Raw genomic sequence first — 19,731 nt, 5'->3', positions numbered from 1 at the left:
ATTTATATATATATATATATATATATATATATATATATATATATATATATATATATATATATATATATAATTTATTTCTTTTCACATAGATGTGCTGACTGTGTTTTGAATGAGTCATCTAAAATGGCCTACTTCAGTGTAGTCTCTCTTTAGGCTTTGGCCTTTCGACAGTGCTTTACAGCATCTTCAAGAGCTACAAGAGCCATCGCAGCATTGGCCTTGTTACAGTTGTATCCCATGAGACCGATCCACAACACCTAGAAATCAGTTCAGTGGATCATTATTCAGTCACATAGAATAATGCATTGTCATGCACAACCATAATTGACAAGCTTTTACTCACCATGCCAACAGAGGGCCCCAAACCTCCTGTAAATTCTGTTTGGTGATGCTTCATGATGTAAGCTAACAATTCCCGTCAGTTATATCCCTCAGGGATGGCAATGGTGGTGACTGAGGGTAATCTCAAGTCCTTTGGAAAGGAGAACAATATTTAACCACTTTATTAATTTTAAGAATAGCACTATACCCTGAAAGAGAACAGAGGACGTCAATAGCAACTTTACCCTGTCCTTGATAAAAAGATTCAAGCCCAGGTCTTCCAAGCCCTTCCAAAGATACTCAGCAACTTCGTTATGATGTCTCCATGAGTTCTCAAGCCCCTTAAGCAAACATAGTAGAACTATTAACCCTATTACATCAGATACCTCATTCATTAAAAATATAATCAAAATGTATTAATTGCAATATCATAAATTAATTTCTCTTAAAAGAATAGTTCAACCAAAAATGAAAATTCTTTCATCATTTACTCGACCTCATGCCATCCAAGATGTGTATGACTTTCTTTCTTCTGCTGTACACAAAACAAAGATTTTAGGTCCATACAATGCAAGTGAATGGTGACCAAAACTTTGAAGCACCAAAAAGGAGATAAAGCCAACATAAATGTAATCCATATGACTCCAGTGGTTCAATCCATATCTTCAGAAGCAATCCAGTTGTTTTTGGTAAATTGAAAAATGTGTTATATTTTGGTCTGTTCTCCCTCAAAACCATCTGGATCGCTTCAGATGGCATTGATTAAACAACTGGAGTCTGATGGATTATGTTTATGCTGACTTCATCTGCTTTTTGGAGTTCTGGTTACCACATGCATTGTATAAGCCTAAAAAGATGATAAAAGATTAAAGATAATCTTCTAAAAATCTTTTTTGTGTTCAGCAGATGAAAGTCATATACATCTTGGATGGCATGAGGGTGAGTAAATGATTAGAATTGTCATTTTTGGGTGAACTAACTAGAGGTAGACTGATATATGTCAATAGTTGCAGATAGTCGTCATTTCTTCATTTCAAAATAAGAGTCCTTAGTGTGTTTTGGCCTTGTTTATACTTAAAAGTCCTGTCTTATGCACCAAATATTTTTTTCAATAAATATTTCTGGTTATTATTGGGATTTTTATTGAACAAAAAAAACTGCATCTGGGATTATATTCATTTTGGACTCTTTGTCTTTGCCCGCCACAGTAAAGAAAGAATATATATATATTTTTTTTTACATTTTATGAATTGATTTAAAAACGATCAGCCGATTAATCGGTTATCAGCCTTTCCCACCACCTTAGTTATCGGTTTCGGCAAAATGCATTATTGAGCTACCTCTAGAACTAACCTTTTAAGCAACCATACTGTTTACAAATGCAGGGTTTTGAAAAAAGCAGCAGGCACGTTATCATATATATATATATATATATATATATATATATATATATATATATATAGAGAGAGAGACTTTAGGACCAAAAGGTTAACCAACAGCTGTGCTGTAAATATTTACTTGAGTCATACAAGTAGAAGTATAAATCTAGCCACTTTTTTTACCGTTTCAGCAAGGATTGCCAGACTTTCCCTCAGGGCAAAGAACCCAGACACAGGTCCTGTGTGATGGTATCTGGAACACAGTTCATTTCGTTTTAGAAAATCCTAACTTCTATTGAGCTTTGCAAGAGCATTGTTTTGTGTATGTAATACTTACATTCTATCTGGCTTGCTATCATTTCCCCAGTAATTGGACAAGTGGGTCATATCAAGGAGGTAGGAGACTGGCTTTGTTTTCCTGTTAAACATCTTATGGCTATATCACATTTGAGGGGAAATACACAAATTTAGTGATTCCCTAATTGTTAGAATAATTAAGTAATTTACACATGCACTCCTCACCATGCTCTTTCACCAAATGAAATTGGCGCTGTCCCGGGAGGAGCATTCAAGGCTTTCTGGGATCCAGTGTACAGGATATCAATATCTACAGAAAAAAAAAAATAGGATTCATAATGTATAAAATTAAATGAATCCAAGCCACAGTATTTCCACAGAAATTTAGAGTATGCATTTGTAAATGTAATCTATATCAAATGGTTTCCCACACACTTTGTTGGTCCATTAAAAGTGGTGCAGCTCCCAATGATGCCACTGAATCCACTAAAAACAAACAGTTGTATCTGTGTAGAGAAAACCCATGCAAAATAATATATTATATGTCTTACACTCTATAATAAATTGAATGGACATTATAGACATTTATATTCCTAGCAGGGGCGGATCTACCGGGGTGGCATTTACCACCCTAAGTAAAAGCATTGCCACCACATCTGCCACCACTACATAAGTATCCAAATGTATTAAATATAAATGTAAGTATATTATAGTTGATGTTGACATTGTTTAGGGGTTTATACATGTCAAACTGCCTAAAGTCTCTCCGAATGCACAGGTTACTACAGACCCATAGCATGAGTGATTACAGCAGCGACTATTCCTGTGATTGTTTACAGCAGCTTCAGCGGCCAATCGCAATATCGACTAATCACCTACCTACTATTGCAGCGCATGTACAGTGTTTGGGCTCTTGCGGGTTGATGAGCTTATTTCCTCAACAACAATGACCACATGGACAAACACGTGGAAAAAAAGAGGTAAAAGATGAATCTCTTAATGGCCCTGAGGTGTGCGGTATCCAGGTGAGCTGATTGTTGATGGAGCACACCGGAGTGTGTCATGGCTGGGTTGTGTGATGACATTGTTCGTGAGCTGTGTCATCTCTTTCACTGGCGTTCAGGTGCATATTGACTTTTTCTGGGTTCCTGCTGCTGGTGTGGAGAGTTTGTGGGTCTTGATGTCTGAAATTCAGAGTTAGCTGTTTTTCATATACAGAACTGTCATTAAATGTGTCTGTGTTTCCACTACACGCGAGCTGATCTATGTATTCATCTGGAGATTTACACTTTGTTACTTATTTTTTATTATGCAAAACTTTTTTTTTGTTTTGTTTGCAAATTAGCAAAATGATTATTATGTGGTTCATGTGGTAATGCAGTTGTATCGCAACTAAACTGACATTTGCAATATGATAGTGACTCATTTAATGAACTTGTACTTGTTGCAATGAAGCTTGCTACCTTAATCCATAAGAACTACGCATGGGCGCTTGCTTTGGTGTTGCCACCGCTCATAGTCTGCATGCAACCCCTTGCCACCCCATAAAAAATAATTCTAGATCCGCCACTGATTTCTAGCGTTACACTTTTACACAAAACCATTTCAAAGAAGGTCTACAAGTAAAAGAACCCTTTGAGCTTGGAAGTGAAATTTTTTTACTGCAAGTAACAGAATAAAAGGCACACACTAAGCTAAGGCCTCCCAAACTGAGTAATTCCAGAATATTCTTACTTGCGACACATATCACCAATGCCATCAATAGGGTGCACCAGACCAGCTGAAGACTCTCCATGTGTGAGAAAGAAGAGAACCGGTTTATGTTTAGCCAGAGCCTGTAGAATAACATTGGCTATTGAGTATGGATTTTACTGGCTATTATTATCAAAGTCATATGGGGGAGGGATGTTGAGTAAGTTACTTAAAAAGCAATTCACAGCAAACTACTAATTACTACTCTAAAATTGTAATCTGATTACTGACTTAAAGTATTACTTAATTAAAAAGTAATCACATCAATGTTTTTCCACTCAACAAATTCAAATAATGCCTATATTTCCTTCTTGTTCATTGACTCGCTAGGAGGGACATGCAACAAGAAAGATGCTTAATCCTAGTAAAGATATTAAAAAAGTTAACAAAGAATATTCCAGGTTCAAAACAAGTTAAGGTCAGATGACAGCATTTGTGCACTGTATAAAATGTCTGTAAATATAAAAGAAAAGACTTTAAAAATGCTACAGTAAAAAAACATTAATTGGTTAATGGGACCTTAAAATATATGGTAAAAAATTACACAATACATGTGATTTTACTGTAAAATTCTGTATTCTGAAAAATTCTGAAAAATAATTTTTTAGATGTAACAAGTATGATTTTACAGTATAATTAATATTAAAAATGTATATTATATTTAACAAGAGAGTACATGTACTTTTTAGATTAGATTATATTCAACTTTATTGTCATTGTGCAAAATACCAGTACATATATGTATATATATATATATATATATATATATGCAAGTATATACAATATGGGTTTTTTGAGTACAAAGTTATGATGTAGAGAAGAAGAGACCAGTTCAATGCAAATGTCTATGAATACATTAGAATACAAGGTGTAAATGAAGAAGTATAAAACTGAAAGTGCATTGTACAGAATGAGGTATAAATATGTAAATGTGTAAATATATTTATATGGCCGGTGACCATAACAGTGCAAGCGGCATCAGGAGGTAGAAGTTATGTGCAAGAAATATGCAAGGGAATGTGCGACAAAAAATAAATAAATAAATAAATAAATAAATAAAAAAATATATATATATATATATATATATATATATATATATATATATATATATATATATATATATATATATATATATATATATATATATATATGTATATAAAAAAATAAAAAATATGTAGTCCGGGTGGGATGTAGTGTTCGGCGCCTGCGCTTAGAGTTCAGTAGGCTGACAGCTTAGGGAAAGAAACTGTTCCTGAGTCTGCTGGTGCAACAGCGAAGACTCCTATAGCGTCTCCCAGATGGGAGAGGAGTAAACAGACCGTGGTTGGGGTAAGAGCTGTCTTTGATAATGCTTCTCACCCTCCTTAGGCAGCGTTTATTGTGAATGTCTTTGATGGAGGGTAGCTGGACACCAGTGATGTAATTTTTACGGTAAATTATTGTTAAAATTACAGTAAAAAAATAATCAGCGTTCCCATAATTCCCTGAATGACCAATTACATTTCATTATATTTTATGGGAATAGTTATGTTTCTTCTTATTTTTAATATCACTTATCTACATTGGGGTGTTCTGTGTTATATTTAGTCAGTGTTTACTGCATTATTTTAATTTCACATGTGTTAACCTGATGGGGTTTTGTGTTTGTGTGAGTGACACTGCATGAGCTCTGTCTCTACATGTTTATTGATCATTGCTCTTGGAAAGGCCACTATTGATGAACTTAATTTCATCATGTGCCTTTCTGTAATTACTATGGTAGGTAACAATACATTATAAAGTGAAAAGTCGAATTTTACAGTTTCAGAAGGTTACAGTATTAAGTTTATATAATTTAATAATATAAATGGTAATGCACCATAAAATATACAGATATCAAAATTACATCCCATAAAGCCTGAAGCGTGGTTACCGTATTTTTATGGTGAATTTCTGGCAACCACAGGTGCAGTGTGGCATAACGTTGATTATGACAAAAATTAATTTAGACTCGTTTCTCCATTTCTTTAAAAAAAAAAAGAAGCAAAAATCGATGTTACTGAGAGACACTTAAAATGGAAGTGGGTGGGGGCAATTTTTGGAGGGTTTAAAAAAAATTAGAAGATTATAATTTTAAAAAATCACACATTAAATTTGAACTTTTCTTTTGAGAATTTCAGAATTATTTGAGCTGTAAAGTTGTTTAAATCGTAATTTTTATTTTGTGTTTACGGTGTCATGGCAATGAAATTGTAAAATTGACTAACTTTACACAAAAAAGGTTGTGATTTTATCACACTAAAATTATGTTAATACACATTGTTTGCATTTTATTTCTATACTTTTGAAATAGTGAGAATTTTAAAGTTTACATATTGTCACCATTCACTTCCATTGCAAGTGCCTCACTGTAACCCAGATTTTTGCTCTTATTATCTTTTTTTTTTTTTAAGAAAATGAGTACAAATTATTGACATTATTATTATTAATTATTTTTTGTGGTAATTAACATTCTGCCACAAATGCTGTCGATTAAGCTTAATTTACATTGAACCCAGAATATTCATTTAATTGAAAGTCAGTACTGTAACTTTAATCAGATGGGAGACTATAAGAGACAATATGCAATAAAAGTTGGTCATACTTATAAATGCCACATCAAATCACTATTTTACCTGTTCAATTTCTTCATTTGTAAAATGTCCTCCAGGTGTTTTGACCAATGTTTGAGCCTTTGCACCTGTTGAAACAAAGAAAAATGTTCAGTCATCCACTGAACATTAGCAGATCATGGTGAATTGTAATAGGCTACAATAACGCAGTGACATTAAAAGATCCGTACCCATCCGTTCAGCAATTTCTGCGACTCGTTCTCCCCAAATTCCATTGATGGCAACGAGAACACTCTCTCCGGGTTCCACAACGTTGAACACTGCGCACTCCATCGCGGTGTGGCCAGAACCACTCATAGCCAGTGTCATGTTGTTACTGGTCTGAAATGCGTATTGGACACCCTTCTTGATATCATCCATTATATAGGCCTACAACAACATAAAAAAGAGCATTTGTTTTTAAAATCTAACATGATCCAAGTTTTAAACAGTTTGCCCCAAAAAGGCAGTTCTGATACTTCGAACAACACATCATTATATGAGGGTTGTATAATGCGTGCGTGTGTAAAATTTACCCCAAACATTTCTGTGTGCATGACCTATTATAGGTCTTCCTCCCGCTGCTAAACTACGAGGCGGCACATTAGAGGGTCCTGGCCCAAAAAGGTATCGGAAAGGTGCCTCGAGCGGCCGGAGCATGCATGCTGGTGGAGGAGTGGTCACAGAAGACATCCCGCGGGGGATGACGTGTTTTGAGGACAGCGCGCATTCCAAAGGCACCTGCTGCGCCAAGAGAGCGCACCTGGAGAGAACCGACCTCGGCATCATCTTTCCTCTCGCTTCAGTTCGTTAGAGGTAGCCTACTGCGAAAGTGCAAAATACAAACAAACAAACAAACAAAAAAAACTGCGTTTGTCGAACATTTTAAACAAACGGGTCTTTGACCCCTGCAACACTGAGCAACATGCGTCATATATTTGGTTAAAATGCTCCCGCCCTTCATCTTCCAAAAAAGGTATAACGGTTCACAGTTATGGTAATGGAGACGAAAAATATGTCCAGTGTTATTATGTAAGAATGCATGTTTTTGTCCGTAAATTCTTTTTTTCTTAAATTGATTGTCTTAGAGTCAATAATTTAACCACCATTTTCGTCTCACCTCACAATAACACACTTACAAATAGCACATGTGTTTATCTTGACTGTTTTCACAGAGCTGGACTGCCACGTGCTGGGATACTTGAATAGGTTACAGACTAGATGTGAGAGTGATTCAAGTTTGATACTACTAGTGCTTGAATAAGCTGACAACCCCTGGTTATATCTGGCTCACTTCAGGTAGAATTATTATTGTATGTATGACTGCTTATTCAAGCACTAGTAGTATCAAACTTTAATCCCTCTCAACATCTAGTCTGTAACCTAGTCAAGTATCCCAGAAAGTTATAGTTCACCCAAAATGAAAATTCTCTCATCATTTACTAACCCTAATGCCATCCCAGATGTGTATTACTTTATTTATTCTGCTGATTTTTAAAAACAGAATTTATTTTGCATGATTTTGATAGGCTCAAAACTAGTAAAAGCACTAACAATGACTTATTATGCACCTAAAACATAAAACTGCTGTTTTATCCAAAAAGACAAAAGTTAATATACATCCGTGTTTTGTTTTACATCCTTGTACTACAAGGTACTCTATTGATTCATTTATTGTTTACACCAGCTCAGAGGAGGAGTGTACCCTTCTCAATAGCCTATTGGTTAATGTCAATAAACACACATACACACACTAACACATTCAACTCATATTTCAAATGTTCCTCACATACTTAGAACAGCAAATTATGTTGATCCAGAGCATGTTAATTTGCAAATAGTGAATCACATATTCATTATTTGTTGATATCTCAGTAGGACTTTTTAAGTTCCTTCAAACAAAGTTTTTTGTAAAGACTTTTGGGTGATGATGAGTTCAGAAGGGTAATTTATAACCTCTAAACAGTGTTTAAAAGGAGTTGCCTTATGTTGAAAATGTCCTAGTGTTCTATTTAAACAAACATCTGTAATAAGCCATGTAATCAATGTCCTCTACTTAAAAAGCTAACTGCTTAAAATGCAGACTCTGCAGAATATTTTCAAGACCTAATATATGTAACATATTTCTAACAGATCAGTGGAATACTCACATTATTCAACTCCAAAATCTGTTTTATGTTTGTAAATGATATTGGGAAGGTGCTTCATGAACTTAAATATATGTTTATGACATTTTAGTATGTTTAATTTTTAGTTATGTTATATAAAGTTGACTATATGTATATGTAACTATTTACCATGTCAAGTTCATGCTGTTCCATATGACATGCATGTCCCCATTATTAAAATGCTTACTTTGTACAAACGTGCCTGACCAGAACACAGTGATTCTCCAAAAACACACTAGATGTTTGTCAGAGGAAGCAGATGCTTATGTCAGAGCAGGGACTTTGACCACTACTTATCATGCAGTAAATAATTAGTCTACACAGTAAATAAGTGGAAGCACAATGTTTACCCTCGTGTGCCCTTTGCACTCTGCTGGGGCTCAACACCCACTTCACACACAGAGGACCTCATGCACAGTACGGGACAGAATTGGAGGCGATGCAACTCAACTCAGACAAGACAAGACATGCACTCTGATAACTGTCACTGCTAATGGAGAGGTCCAGGCAGACATCATGTGCCATTATAACTTGATTGATCTTGACCCTATTACATTACTACAATTAAAAAAAACGAATTAATGTCTACGTGTTTGACAGGTTAGGTGATGTCTAATCGACAGCCATTTGCATATTGAGGCATTCAATTGGACTGAATGATGTCAGCTTGCCAGCAGGTGGGGCTGTACTACCAAGACCATTGGAGTTCATGAAAGTTGATACATAAAATAGACTTGATTACAATAGCCTATATATTTAGAATAAAAAATAAAGATATAGGTAATATAGATATTGAATATAATTCTAAGATGTTTTCTCATATTGCATGCTAGATTAATATTAAAAACAATATAATGATTAATGTTTCATTTTGGAATAGTTATTTGTTTTGTCTTTTAGAATAGTGTCATTGCTTAAATAGACTTCTAAATATGTTACTCTTGCAAGAAACCCCTTCCTAAAATATAAATGCAAATATAGATTTTCACATTAACCAACGCAAAGACAAGTTGTTCCCAAATTAAAATAATTGGCTTTTATTTGTCATACTAAATCCAAAACTATCAAATTGTTATAATGTTATCTGGAAAACATTTATTTTAAGTTAACAGTATACATATTTTATTTATATATATTTGTATAGCAATTTTTGCAATAATTATGTTGGCAAATAGTGCCATACAACCAATGAGCAAGCCAAGAACAAGAGTGACAATTGAAAAACTTTCTAGAAACACGTAAATTATAAACATATCTACTCTGCAAGGAAGGAGCAATGAATACTTAGAAATATACAGTATATTTAACAAAACCGGGACCCCAGTATGAACCCCATAGAGGACCTTAGTGGGGCCTCTTTGTCGCTGGACTTTGGACAGTATCCCCTATTGCCCCTGCCAACAATGACTCTGGTACCTTCTATATTCCTTTGCACACAATAAGTCTTATTAATCTTAAAAGTAATACCAATAATAATAATAAAAAAAAAAACATTTAATCAAGTGAGAGAATTCACTTTTAAATTGATGATTTAAATTTATTTGTAATTTTTTAAGGAACCAAAGTTGTTTTGTGTCCTTGAGGAATTACAGCTGGAAGCCTTCACAATGAGCCAATCGAAAGGAGTCTTTGGTTACAAACCCGTGTTTTTAATACTGTGGTTTATATTCACAGACATGCAAGCTAATCCATGACCGTGCTTTTTTAAACAGTGTACTATGATGCTGTTATGACAGCTCTTTTTCTCTCTCCCCCTCCCACTTTTTGTGCTTCATCAATGCCACTAGCCCCCACAGTGATGTCGTCAGCGTCTCACAGCTAATCAGCATCCTTGGCCCCACCATAAGAGCCATTTTGTGTAGGGCTGAAGCAACACTCTCCCTTCATCTCTCAGCACATCCCCAGATACATTTACGCCTCACTCCTTTCTGCTTATACTGCCTGCCCCCTCCCCCTCCCCCCGACGCACCACTGCGTACCAGACCCTGCAAAGCCAGACTCCCTCAGTCTGATGGTCTTGCCAGGGGGGGCTCCACCTGCATTGATGCTACTGAAGGGAGAGGCTGAGAGCTTATGGCGAAAAATAAAACAGTGGACGGTGAATAAGATGCAGGCTTGATGGAATAACACACTGCTGTCAACAACCTAACCAGGGTATTGCTTTCATGAATCAGGTAGGTCAGGGCATTTGAATAATGTGTTCATGTCTATTGTGAGAACAAGAAGGGTGGTGCACTACACTGTTGTCTGGTTCGGCAAGCTACACCAGTGCTGTTGAAATACAAAACAGTGAGCAAAAACCGACTAAGACCATAACATATCTTATTTTTAAAGGACAACTTTAATAATAAAAAAAAAGATGACATGAGAAATGCTTGTTTTTGAAATCGGGTCTTGTACTGTAATAGTCGTATAGTGGCATTTATATATTATAATATTTTTCTCTCCAATAAATGTACATTTATGGTACAATTATTCTGTCTAAATAACATTTTGTTGCTGTCCTTGCCATAGTGCTGAAGGATGCATATTTGCCTGTTTACGTTGACAGGGTGAGGCCATGCCATGAAATGTGGGCCTTATTGATGTATTCACTTTTATATCAGAATATTCACTACATTATTATGAAGGTAACGTCGGAACTAATTATTATACATGAATATAATATAATGTATGGATATTATTATTATTTATATGCGATAGGGAGGGAACATTCGCACTAATGTTTCTCAGTGTGGACCAGGAGACACTAGGCTATACCCATTTAATATCACATGCGATATGAAATTATGCATGCTGTTTGGGTCGTTCTCTTTTCTTTGGATGAAAGATTCAGAGGAAATATTCCCATAGTAACAGACGCGTCACAATTCCTCAACACCCCATGTACAGTGGCAGCGACGCTACTAAAACTAAGCTCCCATAGTAATCAACGGTGCTGTTTGCAATACAAGCGAGCGAGGTGTATTATAATGGTGCGTTCACATACAACGCGAATCGAGCGTTTCGCGCGGCGCAATTACTTTCAAAGTCAATGCAAAGACGCGAATTCGCGGCGGGCGGCGCGAATGGCGCGAAGCGAAAACGCGAAATCGCTTCATTCGCGTGTTCACGCAAGTTAAAAATTTTCAACTGGAGCGAAATGTCCGCATTACTTTTGTTTTGCCTGGTGTGCTGAAGCTGACGCAAATGCTCCTCCATCACAGCTGATTTATGACAAAGCAGCCGTTTTCAGTGTAAACTTTATAAGGGCTGTGGTAAATATAATTCTGCTCAATGTGCTGTAATTTGTACAAACATAAATTTGGTTCCCTTAGAATTCATTTCACTCGACATTGCATCATGCTGACACATATGGGAAAATCCTTTTACATGGACCTTGTTGAAACCCTTCTACAATAACAGCAATTCTAAGATTGGCTATGGTGTTTAAGCCTCGCACTTTTAGGCGCAAAGGTGTCCGGTGGTTAAGCGGACACGCAAACACCATTCCTCAGAATTTTCTTCCTTCAAGACTGCGAGCACCTCTCTCATCTAGAAGCCCTCTACAACTTCGACATACACAAGTCAGTGTGCGGGATCTTCATGGCAACGAGAAGACTCTCCACTTCCCTGCAGTGTTCCTGCAAACATTTTCTCTGCCTTGCCGCTTGGCATTTCACTGGTGATCGGGCTGCTTCAGCATCCTGAACCGGCAGGATTTTGTATCCTTACAAGCTTATTGTTGATATTGTGATATATATATATATATATATATATATATATATATATATATATATATATATATATATATATATACACTCACCTAAAGGATTATTAGGAACACCATACTAATACTGTGTTTGACCCCTTTCGCCTTCAGAACTGCCTTAATTCTACGTGGCAGTGATTCAACAAGGTGCTGAAAGCATTCTTTAGAAATGTTGGCCCATATTGATAGGATAGCATCTTGCAGTTGATGGAGATTTGTGGGATGCACATCCAGGGCACGAAGCTCCCGTTCCACCACATCCCAAAGATGCTCTATTGGGTTGAGATCTGGTGACTGTGGGGGCCATTTTAGTACAGTGAACTCATTGTCATGTTAAAGAAACCAATTTGAAATGATTCGAGCTTTGTGACATGGTGCATTATCCTGCTGGAAGTAGCCATCAGAGGATGGGTACATGGTGGCCATAAAGGGATGGACATGGTCAGAAACAATTCTCAGGTAGGCCGTGGCATTTAAACGATGCCCAATTGGCACTAAGGGGCCTAAAGTGTGCCAAGAAAACATCCCCCACACCATTACACCACCACCACCAGCCTGCACAGTGGTAACAAGGCATGATGGATCCATGTTCTCATTCTGTTTACGCCAAATTCTGACTCTACCATCTGAATGTCTCAACAGAAATCGAGACTCATCAGACCAGGCAACATTTTTCCAGTCTTCAACTGTCCAATTTTGGTGAGCTCTTGCAAATTGTAGCCTCTTTTTCCTATTTGTAGTGGAGATGAGTGGTACCCGGTGGGGTTGTAGCCCATCCGCCTCAAGGTTGTGCGTGTTGTGGCTTCACAAATGCTTTGCTGCATACCTCGGTTGTAACGAGTGGTTATTTCAGGCAAAGTTGCTCTTCTATTAGCTTGAATCAGTCGGCCCATTCTCCTCTGACCTCTAGCATCAACAAGGCATTTTCGCCCACAGGACTGCCGCATACTGGATGTTTTTCCCTTTTCACATCATTCTTTGTATATCCTAGAAATGGTTGTGTGTGAAAATCCCAGTAACTGAGCAGATTGTGAAATACTCAGACCGGCCCGTCTGGCACCAACAACCATGCCACGCTCAAAATTGCTTAAATCACCTTTCTTTCCCATTCTGACATTCAGTTTGGAGTTCAGGAGATTGTCTTGACCAGGACCACACCCCTAAATGCATTGAAGCAACTGCCATGTGATTGGTTGATTAGATAATTGCATTAATGAGAAATTGAACAGGTGTTCCTAATAATCCTTTAGGTGAGTGTATATATATATATATATATATCACAAAAGGCATCTTTTTAAAGACAAGCGGCACATCCAGTCATCAGACGGTCATGAGAGCTGTGTTTCTTGCTTGAGCCGCGGCCACTCCGAAGCAGCTCTTATGGAGAAAGACTGCCTTCACTGTGAGAACATGAGGCTCAAGTTGCTTCGCTCTCAGATTGACCTCATTATGAGGGACAATTCTTCCTCACACGCTCTCCCATTTGCCCCTTCGGTGACTCTCAAGGGATCACACGAGGGGGCACGGAGGGGCCTAGATGGAGCTAGATGAATCAGAGGTAGATCTCATTCCGGCGCAAGCCTTGCAAGCCCCTCGATCTTCTTTTGAGGAGGCTTTGCCTATATATAACAGGCGTGTTGAACTTCGGTCCTCCATTAGAGCGTAGGACCTCATTACGTTTGCCGGTTCTGACAAAGATGATGCCATGTCCTTTGCAGCATCAGAGACTGCAAATGGTCCATGGAGGATGTTTTCGCTCTGTCTCGAGTGAATCCCTCTTAAAATGATGAGTTCTGTGCACAACTCTTTTCCAGACATTGCAAAATCGACAAGAGAGAAACGTAATTGATTCAAGGAATGCAAGAAACATTTATATCAATGGAAGGTCGCTTTTGCTCTGATATTCCCAGCTAAATTGAGAATAGATGCTAAGGATGACCATAAAACATTCACACGCCCACAGCAAGTGATGTCCTTCATAAAGTCAATGGAGTGAGTAAGTCTTCTTGTGGTACTCACGTTGCAGCCGAGGGGTGTGACTCACTGAACATTCACTTGACAGTTTGAATATTCTGTGCTCTTTTTTTGCTGGTTCCGCCTAGCGGCTTGAGTTTATTTTGTAGAGCAACACACCTTCGGGACTGTTTTGTGGATGAATCTCCACGCTCTGTGCTTATTCCACCTATTGGCTGTAATTTATTTTGTGGAGTATTTCTGGCAAATTCATTGGAATGGGTCAATTGCTTGTATTCATGCTGCAGCAGAGTGGACCGGCTCACATTCGTTTGACTGTTTGAAGAATCTGCACGTTCTTTTTGTGCTGGTTCCGCCTATCGGCGGGAGTTTATTTTGTTAAATAACACCTTCAGAACAGTTTTATGGAAGAAGCTACAAGCTATTTGTGTTTATTCTGCCTGTTGGCTGGTGTTTTATAGATGATCTTTTGCTGTGTAATTCTGTCTTACAAAATGTGTATAGAAACACCGGACTTGAGCAATCCGATGGCAAGGCTATCGGGGGTTGTCTGCGTGCATTGACTGTTTGAGTTTGGAGGGATGGACGCCAGTTGTGTGCGGGGTTAATGCGCACAATTGTCTTTTTTCAGTTTTTTGTTCTAGGTGATGTTTGGGGTTTGATTGTTGGACTAACGTTGGATTGGGGTTTTTATAATCTTGTTTTTGACACACAATAAATGTTATCTTAAGTCAAAACGTCAAATGTTAATATGAGTGGTTTGTCTCTCTCCACGTGGAATGTGAATGGGTTGGGGCACCCCATAAAAAGAAGGAAGGTTATTTTTCTTCTTAAGCGTAAGAATATGATATAATGTTTCTTCAAGAAATGCACCTTTCTCCACAGGAAGCTGAAAAATTTAGAAAGATATGGGTAGGGCATTTTTTTATAGTGCTGGCTTGAGTAAGAGCAGGAGAGACATTACAGCAATAAGTAAACATCTACAATTCAAATGTCACAAACAGAGTAAAGATAAATTAGAAAGAGTTATTATTGTTTTAGCTGAAATTCAGGAATCAAAGTCTTATTTTGGCTAATATTTATGCACCTAACATTGATGATCAGGGCTTTTTTATAGATCTTGAAGGGATGTTGCAAGGCACTGGCACCCCTCATGATATAATATTGGGAGGAGACTTTAATCTTTTGACGGACTCAGTCCTTGATCATAGTGAAGCTATTACCACTAGTGAAGTGTGCAAGCCCCCGAGTGCAACATTGACACTTCACAGGATGTGTAAAAATCTTGGTCTTACAAATACTTGGAGACGTTTAAACCCATCTGGTAGGGACTATACATTTTTTTCATCAGTCCATAAGATTTACTCATTTTAGTCTCTAATCATGCCCTGGTGTGTTTAGAGGTGTTGCCACATATGAAGAAAAGGAAATCATATAGTTGCCACTTTAATGTATCCCTATTGCAACGTCCTGAATTCCAACAAATGCTAAAGGCTGAAATCAATGTTTTAATGGAGACCAATTGGTCCTCAGTATCCTCTTTGGGTGTGGCTTGGGAGGCACTTAAGGTGGTTCTTAGGGGCCAGATTATACAGTATACTGCTTTCACCAAAAAATCCAAAGCACAAGAATTTTAAAATTGGAAGGGAATATTAAAAGTGCTGAGGCAGAGCTGAAGTGGCGAATGTCGTCTAATGGCCTCAGAGAATTGACCCGACTGAATATAGATATAATACTGTTTTGTTGCGGAAAGTGGAGTTTTTGGTCTCCTAGGCAAACAAATAGGCCTGGTTGCTGGGGAGGGTAGAGTCACATGGGGTAACCTCCTCGTGGTCACTATAATGTGATTCTCGCTCTCGGTGGGGCATATGGCTAGTTGTGCATGGATGCTGCGGAGAATAGGGTGAAGCCTCCACACGCGCTATGTCTCCATGTTAACACGCTCAACAAGCCATGTGATAAGATTCATGGATTGACGGTCTCAGAAGCGGAGGCAGCCGAGATTCGTCCTCCGCCACCCGGATTGATGCGAGACACTATGCACAAGGACTTAGAGAGGGCATTGGGAAATTGACCATTCCAAGTTTAAGAGAAAAGGGGAGAAAAAGAATAATTCTTTTAAAGAATTCAATCTTTATCTTTATAGTTCCACATCTACTGAAGAGGATATTAGAAACATTGTGGAACCATTAGAATTTCCTAAACTGTCGACTGAGCAAAATAAATTCTCTTGATTCTGAGCTAAACTTGGAGGAGCTTGATAAGGTAATTAAGGCCTTGCCTACAGGAAAGGCTCTGGGGCCAGACAGCTTTGCAGCTGTATTTTTTAGATCTTATGCTACAGAACTTGTTACATTTTTGCTAGAAGTATATACGGAATCATTAAAGAATGGAAAGCTTCCACCAAACATGACACAAGCCCGGATCAGTCTGATTCTTAAAAAGGACAAAGATCCAAGTGAGTGTAAGAGTTACCGTCCAATTTCCCTGAACCAGCAATACTTTAAAATATTGTCAAACATTTTGGTTAACCGATTAATTAAAGTTATGACATCTCTTATACTTATAGATCAGGTGGGATTTATTTGGGGCCATAGCTCTTCTGATAACATTAGGCATTTCATCAATATCATGTGGTCAGTGGCGAATGATCAGACTCCGGTCGCTGCCATCTCACTCGCCGCCGAAAAGGCATTTGATATGGTAGAATGGGATTATCTTTTTAAGATTTTGGAAATGTACAGGTTCGGGAATAATTTTATTGGATGGATTAAGTTACTTTATAGATACCTGGTAGCGGCGGTTCAAATGAATGGATTACATTTACATTTACATTTACATTTATGCATTTGGCAGACGCTTTTATCCAAAGCGACTTACAGAGCCCTTATTACAGTGACAATCCCTCTGGAGCAACCTGGAGTTAAGTGCCTTGCTCAAGGACACAATGGTGGTGGCTGTGGGGCTCGAATCAGGTCCTTCTGAATACCAGATTACGTGCTTAGACCACTACGCCACCACCACTCCCTAATTTTAGATTATTTTACTCTGGAAAAGGGCACCCGGCAGGGTTGCCTTCTTTCCCATTATTGTTTTGTCTTGCGCTGGAACCATTAGTAGCCATGAAAAGAAAGGAGGATGATTTTCCAGAGGTGATGGCGGGAAGTGTGGCGCATAAGCTTTTGCTTTACGCAGATGATATTTTATTATTCATCTCTGAACCCACTAGATTATGCCTTGCCTCCACAGAACTATTCATTTATTTTCTAATTTCTCAGGATACAGAGTTAATTGGTCTATATCCGAAGCTTTGGCTCTGACAGCATACTGCCTGTTAACGGCTTTTCAGCCGGACACCTTCCATTGGCCCAAACAGGTCATTAAGTATTTGGGTATTTTATGATTTATTTAGAGTTGATTTTGACACTTTAATATAATCTTTTTGAGCAATGTGAGCAGGTGGGCTTCATTACATTTATCTATGATTGGGAAGGTTAATGTTAATAAAATGTATTGTATTCAAAAATTCAACTACCTACTACAATCTCTCCCTATAGATGTCCCCTCTCTTATTTCAAGCAATTTGATAGCAAAGCAAAGTCCTTCATTTGGAATGGTAAACGTCCAAGATTACATTTCAGTGAGTTGCATAGGCCTCCCTATGACGAGCTCCCCCGTCATTTTACACAACCGCCTGCATTCAGACCGTTGTATTTCCCATAAAGTCACAAGGATTTTCATTGTAAATAAAAGTCCCTTCCCGGCTGGGTTCGTTAAGGGGTTAATTCACACTATATGACTATAGTTCCTATATCCATTCTAAGTGCTCCCCTCCTGGCTCACCATGAGGGTTATTCACTTGTGGGATACTCATTTTGGTTGCTGTCCCACAAAACTGTGGCATCATGTTCTTTAGAGTATTACGCTTCGGCAGGGTTGGGGAGTAACAGAATACATGAAACAGGATTACGTATTTAATATACTAAATATAGGTAACTGTAGTCCACTGAACCAGCACACAGAATGAATAAATGAATAATAAAAAAAGGCCCGTTCAGTTTCCTCTGACAGTCAAATGAATGTTCAGTGAGCTGGCCCATTCAACTGCTACATAAGTGCAACAAATGACCCAATCACTCCAATGTCTTGCAAGAAATACTGCACAAAACAAACTCCAACAAATAGGAGGCATGAGCACAAAGACTGCAGATTCATACACAAAACTGTCCCGAAGGAGTGCTGCTACACAAAACAAACTCCTGCCGTTAGGTGGTACCAGCACTAAAAGAAACAAAAAAGGTGCTCCAAGAATGCCTTCCTTTATTGGATGATGTCAGAAATTTGGCCAGAATTGATGGGGGCCTGTCTCCCTCTGGATCTCCGAGCCGGGACCCTGTGAGCTCACTCAATTTCCAGCCTGTTATGTCAAGCAGATTTGGAAAGAGCCCATCCAGGAATTCCACCATATTGTGACCTTTTGCTCCCCCAGGAATTCCAACAATTCAGATGTTATTACGGCAGTTACGATTTTCTATATCCGCCAACTTCTCCCAGATGTGAAATCCACCTTAGTTGCTAGCGGATTAGCAGCTAATTCCCTCTCCGATGACTCCAGATAATCAATCAATTTTGCCACATTCACGTGTTGCAAAATTCCGTCTCCATGGCCGTGATCGATTGATGTATTGCAGCAAGTTCCTCCTCGTCAGCAACAACCTTCGCCAGCATTGCCGATACATTCAGCAATTGTCGCCGAATTTCTTGCACCTCTCCGGCCAGATCGATTCCCTGGCTCGAGAAAAGTCTACTGTAACTCAGATGATCACTCTGTACAATTGTAGTGAGCAGAATAGCATCCCAGAATGCACAACACAGTGAACCTTGAGGCGGATGGGCTACAACAGAAGAAGACCATGTTGGGCACATTATTAGGACCATAGTGTTCCTATAAACTGCTCAGTGAGTGTATGTATACTGTACATATAAAAGATATGCTTTTTTTAATTGCTTTGCTGTGGTACGTGATATGGAATAACATACTGTATGTACATTAACAGCATTGTTGTAGTTGCACCAATTTTCAAATGTTGTCCTTAGTTTCTGTTATCAGAACTCTTTGCATGAAGAGTACCTGGTATGATTGCATGTGGTGAATGTTCACCGATGCATATTACAGTATAGCACCACTCTTTTTATTTTGCCATCAAGTGTGCAAGGTCCACATATACTGTATGTAGAATAGGGTTAAAAAGTACATTATTCTTATTGATTATCAAATTTTTTGAATACATAATCATATATCTTGCAGATGTAACTGGCTATTCAACATAATTTATGTTACGACCTAGGGGTGGCTGACTGTGTTGGCTGACTGTGCTCCCTAGCCCTAGCAAAAATTTATCCCAGCTATCATACAAGCACAGTGAAAATTCACCAAATTAACAATCTGTTTGCTTTTT

General features: G+C 38.1%; 2 protein-coding genes across 11 annotated transcripts in view; one reads left to right on the top strand and one right to left on the bottom strand.

The window, feature by feature from the left end:
- Positions 1 to 132: 132 nt before the first annotated feature.
- Positions 133 to 7,258, bottom strand: LOC127649189 (alanine--glyoxylate aminotransferase-like). 3 transcript variants are annotated; one of them, XM_052134176.1, is made up of 11 exons: positions 6,916 to 7,258; positions 6,571 to 6,745; positions 6,404 to 6,468; positions 3,732 to 3,832; positions 2,433 to 2,503; positions 2,223 to 2,307; positions 2,038 to 2,136; positions 1,884 to 1,953; positions 567 to 662; positions 344 to 472; positions 133 to 257 (listed from the first exon to the last, which is right to left on the bottom strand). In XM_052134176.1, the coding sequence occupies exons 1-10, from the start codon at positions 6,934 to 6,936 to the stop codon at positions 419 to 421; spliced, it is 837 nt and encodes a 278-aa protein (XP_051990136.1). In that variant the 5' UTR covers positions 6,937 to 7,258; the 3' UTR covers positions 133 to 257; positions 344 to 418. The 3 variants fall into 3 exon arrangements, with proteins under 3 accessions (XP_051990136.1, XP_051990135.1, XP_051990137.1); XM_052134175.1 differs by having other exon boundaries at positions 6,571 to 6,769; positions 6,916 to 7,256; XM_052134177.1 differs by having other exon boundaries at positions 6,571 to 6,721; positions 6,916 to 7,256.
- A 3,322-nt stretch (positions 7,259 to 10,580) lies between these two features.
- Positions 10,581 to 19,731, top strand: part of LOC127649178 (kinesin-like protein KIF1A) — a 51,972-nt gene continuing 42,821 nt past the window's right edge. For all 8 annotated transcript variants that reach the window (XM_052134157.1, XM_052134156.1, XM_052134159.1 and 5 more), the window contains exon 1: positions 10,581 to 10,721. The gene's annotated coding sequence lies outside the window, so the exon portion shown is untranslated. The remainder of the gene's footprint in view (positions 10,722 to 19,731) is intronic.

The sequence above is a fragment of the Xyrauchen texanus genome, chromosome 9, assembly GCF_025860055.1.
Source record: "Xyrauchen texanus isolate HMW12.3.18 chromosome 9, RBS_HiC_50CHRs, whole genome shotgun sequence".
NCBI classification, from domain to species: domain Eukaryota; kingdom Metazoa; phylum Chordata; class Actinopteri; order Cypriniformes; family Catostomidae; genus Xyrauchen; species Xyrauchen texanus.
This window is presented reverse-complemented; position numbering and strand designations above follow the sequence as displayed.